General features: G+C 43.1%; 1 protein-coding gene across 1 annotated transcript in view; it reads right to left on the reverse strand.

Moving 5' to 3' along the window:
• The window catches only part of PSMD14 (proteasome 26S subunit, non-ATPase 14), a 77589-nt gene that overhangs the window by 31105 nt on the left and 25215 nt on the right, over positions 1–21269 (reverse strand). The window contains exons 3-6 of the mRNA XM_044303467.1: positions 9846–9917; positions 6998–7117; positions 4330–4400; positions 1700–1850 (exon numbers count right to left, since the gene is read on the reverse strand). Coding sequence (XP_044159402.1) covers positions 1700–1850; positions 4330–4400; positions 6998–7117; positions 9846–9917 — 414 coding nt within the window. The remainder of the gene's footprint in view (positions 1–1699; positions 1851–4329; positions 4401–6997; positions 7118–9845; positions 9918–21269) is intronic.

Raw genomic sequence — 21269 nt, forward strand, 5'->3', positions numbered from 1 at the left:
CTTTGAGGCTACTTTCACACTGGCGATTTGGCTTTCCGTTTGCGAGATCTGTTCAGGGCCTTCACAAGCGGTCCAAAGCGGTTCAGTTTTGCCCTAATGCATTCTGAATGGAAAAAGGATCCGCTCAGAATGCCTCAGTTTGCCTCCGATCAGTCTCCATTCCGCTTTGGAGGCGGACACCAAAACGCTGCCTGCATTGTCTGACGAAACTGAGCCCCATGTAAGTTAATGGGGACGGATCCGTTTTCTATGACACAATCTGGCACAATAGAAAATGGACAAGTCCTCCATTGACTTTCAATGGTGTTCAAGACGGATCCGTCTTGGCTATGTTAAAGATAATACAAACAAATCCGTTCTAAACGGATGCAGATGGTTGTATTGTCTGAACGGATCCGTCAGTGCAGATCCGCACCAAACGCGAGTGTGAAAGTAGCCTGACGGGGGGCTGTGTAACTGTATATGGGCTGCCAAATATTTTCTAAAAAATTAGCAGTCCTAAATTACCCCAGACAGCTTTCCGGTATGTCTGCTAATTAAACGTCGCTGAACCAATTAGTTTATTAGTTAATTAGGGCCCAGTCATGCAAGATTTTCCCCTTTGCCCCTCCCCCACCTGACCCAAAAGCAATTACTTCTTGGGTAATGTACTTAATTCACAGCAATTAAAACTTAAATCAACTTGTGATATAAATGTTTTTCGTCCCCCTGGTGAAATATGAGATGTTTCCACGTATCATTTACCCCCCACCCCCCAACAGAAAAGCGTCGGTGCCTGCGCTGTGGCAGGCGATGTTTAGCGAGATACATAATGACGGGCTATTTTAAGAGGAAGGCAAACTTCTATAATAAATGCCCTGCGATCATTTTATCATATCTATTATTTTACATTACAATGGAAGTGACATGTTCCAACAAGACACCTCAGCAGTATTTTAAAGCAGTAAACCATTCGAGCCAATTTCAGGAGCTTCTGAGTTTTTCTAATCCACTCTCCCTGTGGCTGAGCAAAATCGAATTGCCTCTCACATTTGCAGACAGCTCTGTGAAGGTGATAATAGACCTGCACCCTGCTGTCACGAGGCAGGAAATAGGAAAATGGCATATGGGGCTGAAGCGAAATAAAAAAAAAGAAAAGAAAAAAGAAACCAAATAAGAACAAAAGAGATTTAAACAAAGGACAACGACAGCCCAAAATGCTTTGCAAGTTAATTTCTTTTTAAATGCAATAGATGTATTGAAGTCGTTCGCCGGTTCTTTCTTTATAAAAAAAACCCCCCAAAAACTTTAATTGTCTACCCGTGTGGAGTGGGAGCATTGTGCTGGTCTGTTATTTAGGACAAGGGTCTTTTCTACCCAATGTGATTGGGAAAGGACCCGGAAATCCCTAAAGGCTCTCTAATAATATTCAAACCCGTTTTACAAAAAATAAAAAAAATAAAGAAGTTTTAAATAAAATAAATAAAATTACATGTCAACGTCGACCGATTAATCAAAGGGGAGTAACGAGACGGCTCAATGAAGCTGTAAGAACCATCTCGTGCACGGAAAAACAAGGCTCTTGGGGATAAGGCGATGTATTAATTAGACATCGAAGCGCAGAAAAATAAAATAAATAAAAAGGGGAAAAATTTTTAAAAAATGACACCACAGACTGATTTCTACTACTAGCTTGGTAAATAGACAGCTTGTACTTTACCTTGCCTTTTACACTCTGAATGGGATCCACGACCACGGCGACGGCTCGTTCGGATAAGGCTTCAAAGCTCTGCTGGGTGTTGATATCGACCCCCGAGAGCCAGCAACCAAAGCCGGGGTGACTGTGGTACCAACCCACCACCATCTCAGGCCTGCAAACGAAAGGACCCATCAGACTCCCAAACATGGTACGATATGAAAAGAGGCATTAAACTAACTGGGTATAAATTAGGGACTTGGAAACAGGAAATTCGACGGTGTGAAAGAGGCACCATTAGGAACATTCACCATAGTATCGTTGTGAAAGCAAGAACATGAATAAGTGTGACAAAGGAGTGCTATCATTAAGGGATACACATTAGCGATAGTAGATGGTGCTTTCAGGATTTCACCCTGTTACCACACCTTCCCCGAGCCAGTTTTTACCCTTTCAGCACTTGAGTAAATATCTTCTCTTTAAATATCAATTAAACCAGCAGTACAACTAGGAACCCAGTCAAAAAGCAATTTGCACTGTTCCGCTCAGCTGCTGAGCCTTTTGCTAACATTAATTTTGAAGTTTTTTTTTTTTTCTCACAGTAAAAGAATTTTGAGCGTGCACATGACAACTGTTGAGAGGTAAAGAATAAAGCGACGTAGAAAATGATCTGCCGTATTAACGTGAGCGCCGCGCTAGACAGGACTGTTTACTAATAAAGCAATTAAGAGCAACCGTGACGGAAAATCTTTAACTACCTTCTCATGTACAATCCCCCCCCCAAAAAAAAACCCCAAAAAACATATTAGTATGTGAGGACAACTGTGGGGTATAGCAACACTGGGGTGGTGGAACGTATAATATGGGAGTATTAAGAACTACAAGTCTCAGCATCTATTAGGCTACAACTCCAATCTAAAGACTAAAATTATACAATCAATTAAATGTATTATTGTCTTTGTCTTGAAGGTAATGCTTCCCGGCAGCTAATATCCACTCATATTAGGGAATATGTTTGAAAGAAACTTGCAGTCGTTATTTTCTCTGACCGAGACAGAAAAACAACAACAACTGAATTGTGGGATATGCAGATAGGACGTGGTTTGGTTCTGTATACATTTTATTCCAATGGATCACAGATTTAAAAATAAAAAATAAAATAAGAAATAAAATAAAAGTACCTTTTTAACATCATTCTAATTAAAAATATCCTGCTGTCTGTGAATACAGCTCCTATGCAGACACTGTTTCCATGGTTACAGACTACAATGTAGCCTGTGTGTAGTCTGATGCTGCATTTATGCATAGTTCACATCTGCCTCCTCTTCTACTGTGTGTAGGTTACCGAGAAGGGCAGATAGAGGGAACAGAGTGACGCATGACTTCAGGATCAGACTACACACATGGTTTGGTTGTATTCTGTATCCTTGGAGATACATGGCTCTACAAGGGGGGCGTAAACACAAAAGCAGAAACTTTATAAAATCAAGAACATTTCCAAAATTTCTTCACATTTTCTTTTATGTGCATTTTAGCAATAAAACGTTTGAAGGTGCTGTCCCAAAATATCAGTGCCCAACGTGCCGCTCTGTCCATTTTGAGGGTCCCAGTTCTTGCATTTTAGTGGGAACAACAGTGAAAGGACCCCAACTCGTTTAAAAGTTAGCCCTTGTGCTGTGGATAACTTGAATTTACTGGAACACCCCTTTAGCCTCTATCCACAGGATAGGGAATAAGGGGCACATTTATTAAGACCGACAAATAGAACTGCCCAAATGAACGGAGCAGAGTACATCTCTCCGCTGTCTCCGGCAGTGCCAGAGAGAATGAACAGAGTAGCGCTCACGTCTGACCATTGTTCTGTTAATTCTGGAATCTCACGACTGGTGGCTGTCTCAATAGTCGGCCCCCCAGAGTCAGATACCAAGCTATATTTTGGGACAAGACCCCAACATCAGTGCCTGACTGACATGGAAGGATGAAAGTGGTTGCTGACCATTTTATTTCCCTTAGGCCTCATGCACACGGCCATTGGGCAGCAGTGGCCGTATTGCAGCCCGCAAACGGCGGGTCGGCAATCCACTGCTGACGGCCGTGTGCACCCCTCATCACGGATGCGGACCCATTCACTTGAATGGGTCTGCAATTCCTGAGATGCAGAACGGAGTCACGGAACGGAACACCGAAAGCACTACGGGGTGCTTCCGTGGCGTTTCTTTCCGTTGTTCCGACCCGCTAAAAAATATGACATGTCATATTTTTTTTGAGGTGCGGACTGACCACGGACCCATTCAAGTTGAATGGGTCCAGCCCGCTGCACGGATGTTGCCCGTGCACTGGAGACCACATGCATGAGGCCTTACTTGTAAAAATGTCTTTCTGTCATGTTAACCTATCAAATACTGAATGTGATGCTGCAGAACCACACTGGTGGCTATTTCATCAGAAAACCCACATATCTTAGCATTCCCTGTGGAAAGAATGGGATAGTGATGGTAACTACTACCATACCTGAAGCTCCAGGTTTCTTGTCTCATTAGGCTATAAACATTAGTCATCAAGTCGGCGTGAAAGCCAGTAAACTGAAGATCACATCCAGAATTCATTGGAGACCATTATAAACAAAGATAATAATTCAGACCCGAACGCCTTACCTTCCAGTTTGCTTCAACATGTCCAACATTTTAGCCTGAAACACTGGATCCACGGCCTCCACACTAACACCCTGTAAAACACAAACCAGACAATTCCTTCACATCTCTATGGACGCTGGGCAGAATCCCTGACAGATATGGATTTATTTTTTCCCCCCTGAAGACTTGCAATGTGCATAAAATAAGAATATGCACAATTTATTTCAATATTTGCATGGAATGAAAGTTGCAATCCAAGCTGTTCAGATATCTAATATTAAAGGGTTATCGCTGTTACAAAACAAGACACAAAACTGTTAAAGGAAGCAGGAATCATCATCTTCTAAAATCAAGTTAATTAGCAAATGGAGCAATTTGTGACAAACATGACAGTTTTGTAGAAAGCCTACACAGTTATGAGTAAGGCCAATCCAAACATTAGCGATGGCATTATGGAAAAAGGCTGTTTAAGAAGCACAAAATCTATTAGGGAATCAAGATCTACAGCAGAGGATTGAGTCAGGGTATGATCTGAACATACAGTACTTCCAGTTGCTACAGCTATGTCACACTATGGGATAAAAATGCTGCATCCTGGGTTACAAATGTTATAAAAAATAAATAAATAAAAATCATGTCTGATAAATGTCCTGCACTGAAACACTATTGGCCGTGTGGTAGGCACTAGGCGGTGCTTCCGGCATGCAGTTTTATTACTGAAATCAATGTTGAAAAATCGTGTGCTGTAAAATCCAGACCGCCCTCTAGTGGTGACAGCAGGCAGCCAGAATGTTCTCTTTTAAAAGGGATGTCCAAGAAAAATATTCTATATTTTTCAAACCATTGTCTGGAGCTGAATACTTTTGTAACTGCATGTAATTAAAAATGCATTATGACCACCAAGGTATTCAATAAAATGTATCTATTTGCTTTTTACCTTAAAGGGCATCTGTCAGCAGATTTGTACCTATGACAAACTGGCTGACCTGTTAGCATGTGCGCTTGGTAGCCGAAGACATCTGTGTTGGTCCCATGTTCATATGTGTCCGCATTGCCTGAGAAAAATTATGAGACTATATACAAATGAGCCTCTAGGAGCAACGGGGGCGTTGCTGTTACTGCCTAGTAGCTCTACTCTCTCACTGCTGCACCCTCTGCACTTCGACAGGACCAGGCAGTGAAAACGCCATCATTGCCTGGCCCTGTCAATCAAAGTGCAGAGGGCTTGGCAGTTGCAGAGCGAGCAGAGGTCTCTAGGTGCAATGGCCACACCCCCGTTGCTCCTAGAGGCTCATTTGCATATATAAAACATAATTTTTTCTCAGCAATACGGGCACATATGAACATGGGACCAACATAGATGTCTCCAGCTGCCAAGCGCACATGTAACAGGTCAGCCAGTGTCAAAGGGAAAAAACTGCTGATAGATTCCCTTTAGTTCTCCAGACACCTTGCTGAGGTGGACGCACATCCTCAGTTCCTTTAGTCAACTGGCACCAGCCATATCTACTGTTGGAAGTGGTGACCATTACAGGGAGAAAGCTGCAGGGGAAAGGACACGCTCCCTGAGCTGTGATGGGGAGGGATGCAGCAGAAATGATATGCCCCCTGAGCTGCCAGCTTGAAATAAATCAGAGCAATTGGAGTAATGAATGAGGAGACCTCTGGATCCATGTGAGGTACAGGGCAGGTTCTAGCTTTGCTAGAAAGAGTTTTTCTTTATAGTAACATATAAATTGGAGGCTTGTGCAGAGAAGTGGCAGATGAGGTTTAACAATGACAAATGTAAGGTTATGCACATGGGAATGGGGCTCAGTGCAATACCAAGCACAGCCGCTATATAAAGTATGGCTCTCTGCTTGGAAAGCAGGCAAGAAGGCTGCGGCGCTCACAGGAGTGCCGCTGCCTTCTCAAAACAGCTGATCGGTGGGGGGTCCTAGGTGTCAGACCCCCACGATCAGATACTGATGACCTATCCTGCCAATCCAATAGTTATCTCCTACCCTGTGAATAAGGGGTAGCTTATAGGGGATGTGTCACCTGAGACATTGGTGGCATATCTTTGCGATATCAATCCAATGTTATATAGGCGTGTCCCAACTGTTGGACCTGCACCTCTCTCTAAAACAGGGTCCCTAAAGCGAACAATGGCACACTGTGCATGTGCAGCATGCTCTCCATTCACTTCTAAGGGAGTTTCAAAATAATAAAGCGAGCACACTCGGCTACTTTCGGACGTCCCCACAGAAGTGGAAGGAGTGCACTGCGCATGCAAGGCTAGCTCTCCATTCACCTCTATGTTACTGCCGAAAATAGCTGAGCCAACACTCAGCTATTTTTTGTAAACCCCATAGAAGTGAATAGAGAGCACAGTGCGCTTTTGTTCACTTTGGGGGCACGGTTGTAGAGATACTTGCGGGTCCTAGAGGGACCCACACCTATATGATACTGACGGCATATCCTAGCGATATGCCCCCAATGTCTCAGATGAGATCAAACCTTAACATAACCCGAATACCAGTTCTGTGATTTGGAAGGACTGGCGTTTTCTATCATTTACACCTGTATGCAAGTCCACAAATATCTGTCGATTTCCTCCATGTATTTGACATTTTCTCTGCCGTGCTTTCAGTGTAAAATTAACTATTAAACAGATGCACTTTATATTTTACAAAGTAAAAGGACTTACAGTTCCAGACTGGGGCATGGCAAACACGTCAATGACCCTGACTGTGTAATCATCCACAAATTCTCCCAGCATTAGGCCCATGACTTCCATTGGGACACCAGCCCGGCCATGCTTTAGCATCTAGAATGAGGAAAGGAGCATTAACAGAAAGCATGTGATTTCTACCTAACTGGAGCATGCAAGTCATTTTATATTTGCACATTAGAGGACTGCCCTTCATGGGGTGTTAGCCCCACACTATTTCTATAATGTTTTTCTTTTTTTTATTAAAATGTATAACAGTAATAATTATAATAAAGACATATTGTGTACGATTTAAACAGTAAATATATTATGCTTGGCGTGCAGCATACAATTAAAGGGGTTGTTCACTCCTGGGGGCCTTTCTTACAGACCCCCTCAGCGTATCCAGACCTGTGGAGGGAATCAGTTACCCGATCTCCACCGCTGTGTTCCAGCTCCTTTGCGTCCTTATGGCCGCTACAGACCACCACTCTCCCCACGTCAACATACAGTTTGAGGTGGGTCACGTCGCCTCTGCAGCAGTGACATGTCCTCCACGCGCCATGTCACTGATTCACCTGATGCATGGGGGACATGTCCCCACTGCAGCCAGTCACTGCTGTGACCAAGTGACCCATATAAACCAGATGTTGACGAAGGGAAACCTGTGGCCTGCAGCGGTGGAATGGGGGGGTTAGGGTAGTGGAGGACCCAGAACTCAGAAGCAGGGATCAGGTCACGCTGGGGGTCTGCACGAAAAGCCCTTGGGGGTGAACAACCCCTATAAAGAGGTATGCTCCGATGCTCTCCTTTGCCCTGCGCTACATTGCGGAGGGCAAAGGCATTTTCAGGAGTTCCGGTGGCGAACCAGGCTCTCCATGGGGCTGCCAGGAAGTCCGGTGACGTCACAGGCACCGATGGGCGGGCTGTAGCGCTGCCCTATCCAGTAAAATAGCTAGGGCAGCGTTAAAGCATGCCCATCAGAACCGGTGACATCACCGAACACACTGTCGGGCGGAAGCTTCTACCCGGCAGTGTGTGATTGTAAACAAAAGAGCCCTTGCCATGCGTGATCTAGCTGCCTGGGTGAAAATATGGGTATGTCCGGGTTCAGCTCGGAACCCGGACAACCCCTTTAAGCCCAGTGGTAGTCATCATTTCTACTGGAAAAAACACTTAAGGGTATGACCCAAAGGGGTGGCCAGGCCACATCTACTGGCTGCATGATTTTACTGTAAAATTGTGTGGCAATTGTCTTTTATTGGACCCAGTGGTGTGGCAGCCAAAGATCCAATAAATTATGTAATTGGTGCATTATTGTTTCAAATTGTCCAGGTGTCCCATAATCTACAGCTGCATTCAGAATTCTGCTCATTGCTACGGAAGCTAGTCAATACACTGTGGACAGATGCTCCCCGAGCAGCTTCACTCTTTGCTGCACTGCATTCTGGAAGAATTACTTCCATTTTTCCTCACAATCCAGTGGTTGGTGTTAAAGAAAGATTGGACCTGCTTTATTCCTCCAGAAAAGGCAATACAGTGCATTTAGAAAGTCTTCAGACCCTTATACTTTTTTCACATTTTTGTGTTGCGATTTTGTGCTAATATACAAACAAAATTCAAGAGCCCATCATTCTGCACTCAACACCTGATTATGACAAAGTGAAGCAAAATGTCCGCAATCTTTGATAATTTGTTGAAAAGTAAAAACTAAAATCTTGCATTGACACAAGAATTCAGACCCTTTACTCAGGACTTCGTTGAAGCCCCATTGGCAGTGGTTACAGCCTCCATCCTTCTTGGGTATGATGCCACAAAGTTTGCACACCTGGATTTGGGGATTTTCTTCCATTGTCCTCTGCAGATTCTCTCATAGCTCGGTCAGGTCGGATAAGGACATTTGGTGGACATCCATTTTCAGGCCTCTCCAGAGATGTTTCATTGGGTTCAAGTCAGGGCTCTGGCTGGGCCATTCAAGGACATTCACAAAGTTGTCCCTAGGCCGCTCCCGTGTTGTCCTGGCTGTGCGCTTATGATCACTGTCTTGCTAGAAGATAAAACTTCGCCCAGTCTGAGGTCCAGAAGACTCTGGGATCAGGGTCTCCCAAGACTTTTATACTGATCGTGGGGTACGATAATGGGGGCTGATCAGAGACATAAGGGATGATAATGGGGGCTGGTGAGAGGCATGGGGCTGATATGGGGGTGATGAGAGGCATAGGGGCTGATGAGAGGCATGGGACTCTTACTGAGGTCTGATTGGGGGTCATTTACATTGGAGTCTGAGCTGAGGTCTTATTACCATTGGGGTTCTAAAGGGGGCTGTCAGCTGAGGTCTGATTGGTGGTCTGACCTGAGGTGTAATGAAAAACGTTTTTTTTCTTATTGTCCACCTCTAAAATCTAGGTGCCTCTTACAGGGTGAAAAATACGGTATATCCATGCAAAATTTTAGTGCAGATTGATGGAGGAAAACTTTTTATTTTTTACATTTTAGCACAAGGCTGCAACATATGAAAAAGCAAAAGGCTCTGAAGACTTACCGAATGCATTGTACCTTGGGCTTTAATGGTCTCTGGTATTGCAACGAATTGAATGAACTGGAAAACCAGACACAACCAATAGCCAGAGGAGGGACCGTTTCTAATCTCAGACAACCCCTTTAATTCAAAAGAGTCTGTCTAGCTAAAAGATTCCCTTTAAAACGACACTTCCTAGAATGCAATTCACAAAAGCCAGCTCTGTAGAAACACTAAATAAAAAGGCTTTGAGAGGAGGTTTGAGGATCGGTACAATAATCTCAGAAAAAAGTCATTTGACATGAACATACAGACACAGATACTTACTTTAAGCAATGCTAAAGAAGAAATATACACCTGCTCGGCTGTGTCCACTGCGGGAGCATCGGTGGGAGGCCCCTAAAAAAAGAAGAAGTCAAAATAGTTTATTAAAATGTGGCTGGTCCCAGGTCATGTCCAGGCTACACAAATGTCTGCCATGCTATGAAGAGATCCCCTTAGACTGGATAGTATCATACAGACATGGCTTCCTACTGTTGCAAAATACTTTTCATGTCTCAATTATCTCCATCACGTCTTGGTGGTGGTGTGAATGCGGTGGTGTTGTTAGCCTGGGGTGATTAACGCATTTCAAAACAATTTCACTTTGCATCGCTGCGGTGGAGTGAAGGGAATGTGGGTGAGGGAGCTTCGAATCTTCATAGCATTACAGTAATCTCAAATGCAAAATGTTATCTCTGCTTTACTAGGATTACGTTCATGGAGCCATTTGGGGATATCATTTTACAATCCTCACCTGAGCTAAGAGGGGTATTCTGGTTATATAAAGTTATTAGGCCTATTGCTGCCCCCTCAGATCACGAGAACGGGGGACCCGTCACCTGTGGAGCCCACCAAAATCAACGGAGCGGCCACAAGCTGCTACATTCATTTCTATGGGAGTTCCGGAGATAGCTGGAGAACTGTACTCCTATAGGGGCCGATTCACATGACCAGTGATCGGCCTGGGTAATGCGGTCTGTGTGTCGGTCGCATATTCTGGACCCGACCACGGCTCCCCCTGAAGCAAAATGACTGCATCATAACAGATTTATGGGGCAGTCAGTTCCTATCTGATTGTGGCCTCTATTGGACTGTACTCACATCATCATGGCAGCATCTGCCTCAGAGATAGCTCCATATTTTTTATTAGCAGCCGATCCTGGTATTCCAATTAATGGACTCCTGAATGAAATCGACGGCTGTTTAGACAGAAGTGCACCCGGGTAACGGCTGCTAAAAAATTGGTAAACTATGGGAGGGAAAAAAAAATAAAATAAAAATAAAATTCCCCCAGGTACGCGCGGGAACACTTGCTCTTGCTCCACATTAGGAGGCAGGAGGACTTGACGCTCCCAGCGTGATCCTGTGATGTCACAACGTTGGGAGCTTCAGGTTCTGCTGCCTTCAGTGCGGAGCAAGTGTTTTTTTTGTTTTTCATAGTGTATTTTTTCCATAGTGTACCCGTTATTAACTGCTGTTACATGTGTGCTCCTGTGTAAAAGGACAACAGGGGCCCATTAATTATAATTTGGCTGTTAAAATGGCCAAAAAGACATTAGTCATATATTTTTTAAGCCCATTTTACACAGTTTGTTTTAACGTTTTTTTATATTTTAAAGAAACGCCCATGTGATCAGCCCCATAGACTGCAACGGTTATGAAAACGACCGTGTGACAGCAGGTTTTTAGTGTGGTGTGAATGTATCCTTACAGTTTTAAAACTAGTTTGATGGTTGAGGGTCCGACTCTTGGCTCCCCCTGATCAGCTGTTTGAAGGCGCTGCATGGCTGTATCCTTCTCACCGTTAGATACAGCTCCATATTTTTAGTAGCAGCCGCGCCTTGTATTGCAACTTACTAATATCCTTTACATTGCCCACTCTCACCGCAACTCTGCTGAATGCTCCCTTCATCTGTGACGTTCTCACTCCGCTCCCTCTTATGGCTGAAGCACGAAACATCACAGATCAGATTGTGTCCTTCGGCTTCTCTACCGGAACAAAACTACAGTAAGAGGGACGGGTGGAGCGACACAAGGGGGCAGGTCACTTGAGCTGTAGCAGAAGGGCGGGGTTTCAAGGTGCAAGCGGTGGACAGGGGAATTATGGGAGATGTAGTTTCCCCGCTACGAGACTAGCTGCATATAGGACCACCCAGATGAGAGACAGACAAAACGTAAAAAAAAACAAAAAAAAAAAAAACATAAGTCAAACAAAATTCTCTAGAAATTGGAGGTTACAAAGTAAATTAATGGGAATCTAACATCTTAAAAGCTTAGCATACCAATGACCTATTCTTAGACCTGACTGACTGGTGATAGTCCGAATGCTGAACCCCCAGTTATCCAGAGAATGAGGATCCCATACCACCACCCTGCCACTCCATTCATTCATTCTCTATGGGACTGCCAGATTTAGCAGAGCGCGGGGCTTGGCTCAGTTCTCGAGTTTGGTGGTTGAATGCCCACCATAAGGGCTTATGCACAGGAACGTATTTTCTTCCCGTGTCCATTCCGGTTATTTTGCAGACCGTATGCGGAACCATTCACTTCAATGGGTCTGCAAACCCCCCCTCCCCCTTAAAAAAAAAAAAAAAAAAAACAACAGAAGCTACTCCGTGTGCATTCTGTTTCCTTATGCCCACATTTCCACATGTCCTACGATTGTCCATATTACGGACAAGGATAGTACTGTTCTATGAAGGCCCAGCTGTTCCGTTCTGCAAAATACGGAATGCACACGGATGTCATTCATATTTTTGCAGTTCCGCAAAATGCATACGGTCGTGTGCATGAGGCCTAAGTTAGTTATTCTCCATCAAGTGGATGGGGGATACTTTTTAGCAACTGGAATAATTGGAATTCCAATTTAATAATAGGATTTTAATAGCATTAATATAATATATATATATATATATACACAGGTCCTTCTCAAAAATTTAGCATATTGTGATAAAGTTCATTATTTTCTGTAATGTACTGATAAACATTAGACTTTCATATATTTTAGATTCATTACACACCAACTGAAGTAGTTCAAGCCTTTTATTGTTTTAATATTGATGATTTTGGCATACAGCTCATGAAAACCCAAATTTCCTATCTAAAAAAATTAGCATATTTCATCCGACCAATAAAAGAAAAGTGTTTTTAATACAAAAAAAGTCAACCTTCAAATAATTATGTTCAGTTATGCACTCAATACTTGGTCGGGAATCCTTTTGCAGAAATGACTGCTTCAATGCGGCGTGGCATGGAGGCAATCAGCCTGTGGCACTGCTGAGGTGTTATGGAGGCCCAGGATGCTTCGATAGAGGCCTTAAGCTCATCCAGAGTGTTGGGTCTTGCGTCTCTCAACTTTCTCTTCCCAATATCCCACAGATTCTCTATGGGGTTCAGGTCAGGAGAGTTGGCAGGCCAATTGAGCACAGTAATACCATGGTCAGTAAACCATTTACCAGTGGTTTTGGCACTGTGAGCAGGTGCCAGGTCGTGCTGAAAAATGAAATCTTCATCTCCATAAAGCTTTTCAGCAGATGGAAGCATGAAGTGCTCCAAAATCTCCTGATAGCTAGCTGCATTGACCCTGCCCTTGATAAAACACAGTGGACCAACACCAGCAGCTGACATGGCACCCCAGACCATCACTGACTGTGGGTACTTGACACTGGACTTCAGGCATTTTGGCATTTCCCTCTTCCCAGTCTTCCTCCAGACTCTGGCACCTTGATTTCCGAATGACATGCAACAGTCCAGTGCTGCTTCTCTGTAGCCCAGGTCAGGCGCTTCTGCCGCTGTTTCTGGGTCAAAAGTGGCTTGACCTGGGGAATGCGGCACCTGTAGCCCATTTCCTGCACACGCCTGTACACGGTGGCTCTGGATGTTTCTACTCCAGACTCAGTCCACTGCTTCCGCAGGTCCCCCAAGGTCAGGAATCGGTCCATCTCCACAATCTTCCTCAGGGTCCGGTCACCTCTTCTCGTGCAGCGTTTTCTGCCACACTTTTTCCTTCCCACAGACTTCCCACTGAGGTGCCTTGATACAGCACTCTGGGAACAGCCTATTCGTTCAGAAATTTCTTTCTGTGTCTTACCCTCTTGCTTGAGGCTGTCAATGATGGCCTTCTGGACAGCAGTCAGGTCGGCAGTCTTACCCAGGATTGCGGTTTTGAGTAATGAACCAGGCTGGGAGTTTTTAAAAGCCTCAGGAATCTTTTGCAGGTGTTTAGAGTTAATTAGTTGATTCAGATGATTAGGTTAATAGCTCGTTTAGAGAACCTTTTCATGATATGCTAATTTTTTTAGATAGGAATTTTGGGTTTTCATGAGCTGTATGCCAAAATCATCAATATTAAAACAATAAAAGGCTTGAACTACTTCAGTTGGTGTGTAATGAATCTAAAATATATGAAAGTCTAATGTTTATCAGTACATTACAGAAAATAATGAACTTTATCACAATATGCAAATTTTTTGAGAAGGACCTGTATATATATATATATATATATATATATATATATATATATATATATATATATATATATATATATATATATATATATTTATTAGAGGGGACTTTGAACAGGATAAGAATAGGGAAAAATTAGAACAAAGTAAATTCTTCTGCTTTCTGGTGAAAGGTCAGTCACAAGACACTTGAAAATCGATCTGACTGATTTCGCTCTGAAAAAAAGTAGTATAGCTGCTACAATCCGCCTTTAACTGTCTAAAAGTGTTAGCCAGTGAACTGACCTGCCCGCAGGGCAATAATCACAGCCTTCACTCAGGAGGTAGAAACAATCTGAAACCTGGAGCGTCTTATCCCGGGCTTCCACTAACTCGCAGCCCAGGGTAATGATGATATCATGATAATGTAATTGGGAAGAGCAGAGAAAGTCATTTCAGCTCCACTATGCTCAGGACCCATTTCTACTCCCTACAATGTGTTTTTTTCCCCCCCTTTTATTTTTTTATTTGACTGATCAGAAATCTGGAAAAAAAATTAAATAAAAATAAAGAATATATCCCTTTAGACTGTATTAACTTTGAAATTTAATATTAAAAACAGACCCGAATAAATTAAATTGTGCAAATGTTTGAGCAAGGAAAATGACTATGAATGAGCACAATAGCACAAACACACCATGCGATAATACAAAGCACCATAAGGCCTTATGCACATCACCGTAATTTGGTTCTGCGTCCAATCCGCATTGTGGCCTTTCCGCAAAACATAGAACACGTTTTGCGGACAAGAATAGCCAGCAAAGGGAGTGACGAAAGCTATCCATATATTACTGATCCGAGGTTTGGATACTGCAAATGGATACGGTTATGTTCGTATAGCAGATGAAAATGCAAGAAGAAAAAAAGATTTTATTAAAAGGCTTTATAGCAAAACCTTAGGGAAAGAGGCAGTGTGGCGGCATATGATGGAGCAGTAGACACACTCCATACAGCACTATAGAAGAATACCTCAGTAACCCAACACCTGACTTTACATAAGCTTGTGTACTATATCAGCGACATATGGCGGTATAGTATGGGCCCCATAGGTTCTACAGCTGTTGTAGTATGGAATTGGTAGATCAAACTTCCAACGCATCTATTTTCTACACCGACTCCTTAAAGGGAACCTGTCACCTCTACAAAGCTACCCTAAATGTTCATTGTGTTACCCCATAACATATAAATTACATTTAATTTGCAGACAAATTCAATAAGTATTATGCATTTTTATACTTCCCACCTTTTATGCAAATTAACATAAAAGAGTCATATCTTACTTGTGTGACCAAAGAGGAGTCATATTTTCAAGCTCTGACTCATCTCAGGTTGCATATGTATCAAATCGTTTTTTTTTTTTTTACACAATAAAAGCACACAGAGCTATGGGGACTGGGTATTGCGGATGTGGTAGCGCCAATCTAGCAACCCATGTCGTCAGCTCTGTACACAAAATCCCAGTGACAGGTTCCCTTTAAAGGTATATTCCTATCACATACAACGGGGGGCATATCGCTAGGATACACCCCCATTGTCTGATGGGAGCAGGTCCCACCTCTGGGACCCGCACCTACAACAAGAACGGAGCGGGGAGTGCTGTGGCTGGAGGACCCCAGATTTACCGGGATCCGTCCACCACCAAGCGCTACTCGCTGCTGCTCCCATAGAAGTGAATGGGAGTGCACTGCGCATGCACAGCCCTTGCTTCCTTTCATTTCTATGGGGCAGTCGGAAATAGCCGAGCCACTTCAATGGGGCCGCAAAAAATTATATATATATATATATATATATATATATATAATGTCCTATTCTAGTCTGTTTTGCGGACAAGAAAGGGCATGTCTACAATGGGCCACCCGATCCGTAAATTGCGGAAGGCACATGGGCGGCTTCCGTTTTTTGCGGATCGGAAATAAATAAATAAATAAAACGGTCGTGTGCATGAGGCCTTACTCTAATTTGTTATTCTTGAACGCTGGCACCGAGTTTACTTAAGATTTTTATCATGGACACTGAACCTTGCGGTATTCTCCATTATCAAAAAAGAAGAAAAATAAACAATTTTATAAAAATCTATAAAAATAATCAATTCGCATCCGTTTATACAAACCACCATAAAAGATAAACTCTCTTTTTTGTAAGTATGTCATTAATAACACGGAAAAAAAAGAAGAAAAAAAAATGTGCTGGCCGCGGAGGACGCTGGGAGTCGACGCGCCGGCTTGTCTTTTTCACATGGGCAGTACTTGTTGACAAAGTGCTACAAAAGGCATTTCAGATGGTAACAGCACAAACCTAATGTGTTATCTGCTCAGGCCTTTTAGCAAATTTATTAACACTATTAGCCGCTTTACTTCACCTTCCTATTAGTGTGAACTTCCATCACTTACTTAGCCAGGTTTATTAAATACCTGCTGATTAAAACGAGAGTCAAAACGACTGATAAGAAAGCTGTAATCAGATGCTGAACTGTGTTTGCTGTAAATAAACTTACAAAGTAATAAATATTAACAAGGGCTACGACAAAACTACAGATTTATTTTTTTCTAGGCAGTGCAAATTTTTAAAAATTTTTCCCTAACTACTGTACTTTTTGTACTATAGTTTCGCCCTCATTTACAGTAGACTATTTTAAGAAAGCAAAAAGGTCATTTTTTTTATGTGGGAGTCAAAAGATAAAAGGATGCCAAGATAATGAGCGGTGACATTAATATAAAAAAAAAAAAAAAAAAAACAGACTTGTCTGAGTGTTCAGGTCCATAGACTAACTGTAAACCTAAAGCAATTAGGATCTTTACATTTCTCGACGGCTGGGAGGACAGTGCACGTAAAAACATATAAATATACATCCAGGGGCCGAGGACGGCATGTTTATTTCGTGCTCGAGGAGCCATCCTTTTAATGCTTTAATTTTGCGGGCATTAAACAAGTAGTGTGAAAAACAAGCTGCATGTAAACTACCGCCACTGCGTCTGCTTCAGCCCTGCGCCGAGGCAACCTGTTATAGGAGGTGTTAATTGGCAATAGGAGTACAAGTCAGACGCATGTTCCCCATTGCCCAAGCCCAGCAAGGAGAGGTCATTAAAGTGGAAATGAATTCTTTCCTGCTGGTTTAACCCTTTGAAAGTCGAACCGCTGGCTTGGGAGCGCCGCGCGAAAATTAACACGGGCAACGTTAAAGCATAAGAATATTCATTAAGACGGACGATATTTCTAAAAGCTGGTCACTGACCTATAAGATACCCAGAATTGTTTGTGACGTCCGGCGGCCCTCGGAGTCAAATACAGACATCACCCTTATCAAAAGTTGAAAAAAAAAAAAAAAAAAAGCCTAAAAAAGGACTTAATTGCTACCGATAATTTTGGAACCAAATAAATAAGTACAATTTATTATGAATTGGTTTTTAAGGCCTAAATTTAAGAAAAATAAATATATTATGGCTCCCTTATGATGCAATGAGAAAGTAGGTACTAAATATGCATTACCATCTATAAGCATTGTATGATCAAGAGACTATCACTAAATATTAGTATTGTTAATAATAATCATAATATTCAGCAAATACTGCCATTTCAGGACTTTATACTACACCCCAGCCCCTTTAAGATAAGAGATCATCACGGGTGCATCAACTGAAACCCACACCAAAGGACGTTCTTTGCTGGGGAAAAGGCCCTGGGGCTGTTCAATTTTCCCCTGCAGTGACCACTAAAGGGGAAATGTGGTATTACAAGCAGCCATTAAAAAAACAAATGGGGGCGATTTACCAAGACCAGCGTAAAATGCGCAGCCGTAAGATTCAGGGAATTTATGAGAAGGTAAATATAAAGCAGTTCGTGCACCTGGAGAGAAAAACTAATCCAACCCCTGGCTGGAGTCATTTCTCACCAACATTTATGCCTGTTTCCAGGTGTAAATGCTAGTAAGTTTGCCAGGGCAGCCGCCGACAACCCCCAGACCGCCCCACCTGCCGAACACGGCACAAGAAAGGCACTTGCAACTATTTTTACAACTTTAATAGCCGTAAGTCCCTTAATAAATGACTTCCAATGAGTCTGTTACATCAAGAGTCAATGCTTGTTAGCAGATAACAGCCAAGTGGGGTGTCCCTCTACAGGACCTTCACATACACTAATATACTAATAGGGATAATGGCCAGAAGTTGCAAAGATGAGACAATCCCTGAAAGCTTTTTAGGCACAGCCATGTCAGATGTATGGTACGTCATCTGTGGCACTGAACACAGACTTATCAGACATATACTTCTATGCCCGCACTGGGGGTAAAACTCTTAGGCCCCTTTCACACGAGCGAGTATTCCACGCGGGTGCAATGCGTGAGGTGAACGCATTGCGCCCGCACTGAACCCAGACCCATTCATTTCAATAAGTCTGTGTACATGACCGTTGGTTTTCAGGCATCACTTGTGTGTTGCGTGAAAATCGCAGCATGTTCTATATTCTGCATTTTTCACCCAACGCTGACCCCATAGAAGTGAATGGGGCTGCAAGCAAGTGAGGATGCGATACGTTGCCGTGGCTCCGTGGCTCAGCGGAAAAGAGCTAGTCCTGTTCTTGTCCGCAAACGCAGGACATTTTCTATTATGGTTGCGGCCATGGGCAGTCCACAAATTGCAGTTCCGTAAAACGCTACAGCCGTCTGAATAGGCCCTAACTGTACTAACATGCTACATGTTAACTGTACCAACGAGGTGCAGAATACTTAAGGTTGGGTCCACGAGGTGCAGAATACTTAAGGTTGGTTCCCTCCCACCTCTATAATGCAGGAAACGTTCTCCGACTATAGCTTCATGTGCTCAGCTTAGGGTTCCTTAGGCCTCTTGCACATGAACGCGTGCGCCCCGTAAATTGTGCACGAACACCCACCGTGAGGCAGCCGTAGTGATTTTCAGAACTATTCACTTTAATGGGTCCGCAATCCGGCCGTTTCGCTAAGATAGAACATGTCCTATCTTTTTGCGGAACGGAAGTACGGGACGAAACCCCACGGAAGCACTCCGTAGTGCTTCCGTAGGGTTCCGTTCCGTGATTCTGTCTCCGTATTTGCGGACCCATTGAAGTGATTGGGTCCACATCCGTGATGCGGAATGCACACGGAACGGTGCCAGTGTATTGCGGATCCACAAATGCGGTCTGCAATATGGCCACAGAGCGCACACACTAAGCCTTAGTGCAAGGATCCAAAGGAATATGGTTGACTACAGCGAAAACGTGATCAACACATTACATAAGGGTCCAGGCGGTAATTGGAGGCAGTGAAGGCACTATGCAGAAGAGGTCAGCATACATCTCCATGTATTTCAGTCTACCGGTCACTTAAACATCAATGTCTCATGTCCACTGTAGTCAAACTACAAAACGATGCGATGCGACCTTCCGAGAGCTTCATATGGACTGGATCTGTATAAGGTCACCTGCACACGTTGCAGAATATGTGCGTTTTTGCAGCGTGGATTCCTGTGCGGGAAAACTGCAGTGTAGTACGGTACCAGCAAAGTGTATAGGATTACACAAATCTCATGTACACTTTGCGGATGTTTTTCTGTAAGGAAATTGACTTGCTTTGCGGATTTCCAAATCTGTAGCATGTGAATTATGTTTGCGGTTTTAGCTGTGGATTTCACCCTTTTCCAACGAACGATGAGATCTGCGGCAAAACGCCACCAAAACGCACACGGATATTTTCCGCTCCATTCACTATGCTTTGACTTAGAATACTGCAATCTTCAGTTGTGTTGCAGCCAAAATCACTGTAGTCCTAGTTTTAGTCTCTCCTTTATATTTCCCGTTCCTTTGAATCCACTAATGGGTTTGGCCGAAAAAAAACTGCAGTGGTGTCTTTCAAAAAAAAATAAAAAAAAAATTAAAAATGTGTGAAACCACAACATGCGACAGCCATGGACCGCCTATAACTCCATTAGGGTGGGTTCGCACGTTGGTTTTTGGTTGCGCTTTTCTGCACCTGTATTTTTGGTGCATTTTTTGCGGTAAGAACGACACCTCCAGATGTTAGCTGAAGGTCTATGGAAAATATAAAATGCCACACCTGCGGTTGTTTGTTTTTTGCTCCTGCTGCTTTTGTTCATTAGTAGGCCTTTTTTTGTCTTCCTGGCTTCTTTTCAAACACCCCCCCCTCCCCCCCTTCCCAAAGAAAAATGCAGTTGCAAATTTGTGTGTGTAAGGCCGCTAAAAATTCAATTAAAACGGGGGATATGTTTCTTCTTAAAATTTAATAAACAAGAAGAAACCAAAAACGTGCACACATTCATTTTGCCTCGCATAGAAATTATAGTCGTCACTGAGGAAAAAACAAAGCACATAAACCACACAAATATTCAAGTTTTATTTTTCTAAACCTACAAAATGTTTAAAAATAAATAAATGGATGAGGACATTTAAATATAAAAACTTTGTAAAACATTTGCTGAGATTCTGTATATGTAGAAATGGCCTGTGAATATTTTTGCAGCAATTAACACCCTAAATACAATCCAATGTGTGGGCAAACTGACCGGAGAAGTCAAATTTTCCCTCAAAATTTGCTATTACCGCCATGTCCTAGACACAGGTGTCTGGGTTACCTCCGCACCCATGTGGCACGGCCGCCCATATGCTGCAAACACGTATTTAGTGACTGGTTGAGTTGAGCTGTGTTTTTCCAGTTACTTTTAGACAAACAATATTGAAATCACATAAGGGAATAAAAAAGGTGCGACTTTTTTTTTATTTTTTTATTCCTTAATGACCTTAATGATGTCATAAACAGCTCTCCTGTGAACGGCTCTTGTCTGGTCGCAGGATAACGAGGATGATCACTGCCCGCCGCCTTCCGAAGCAGAAAGACCGTGCCAGCTCCTGACACCAATTACTGCTTCTCTTAACGATACTTCAACATAAAACCAACACGGTGGTGGGTGCGAGGTTATATTCGGCTCAGGCATGAATTGGCTGCAATTCTCTTGCTGTCTATCTTCCCGGACCCTGGATACTGATAACCTATCCTTAGGATAGGTCATTAATATCAGACCGGTGGGGTCCGACACCAGGCAGGGCTGCTCAGCAGCTGGCGGCAGCAAAAATAACAGAGTGGCAGAAGCAGAAAGCTTTACCACTTGAAAGGGGGCCGAGCTGTAGTAACCCGGCACGGCCACTACATAGCGGATGGAGCTGTCTGCTTCCAGCTCCG

This window comes from Bufo gargarizans, chromosome 8, assembly GCF_014858855.1.
Source record: "Bufo gargarizans isolate SCDJY-AF-19 chromosome 8, ASM1485885v1, whole genome shotgun sequence".
Taxonomy (NCBI): Eukaryota; Metazoa; Chordata; class Amphibia; order Anura; family Bufonidae; genus Bufo; species Bufo gargarizans.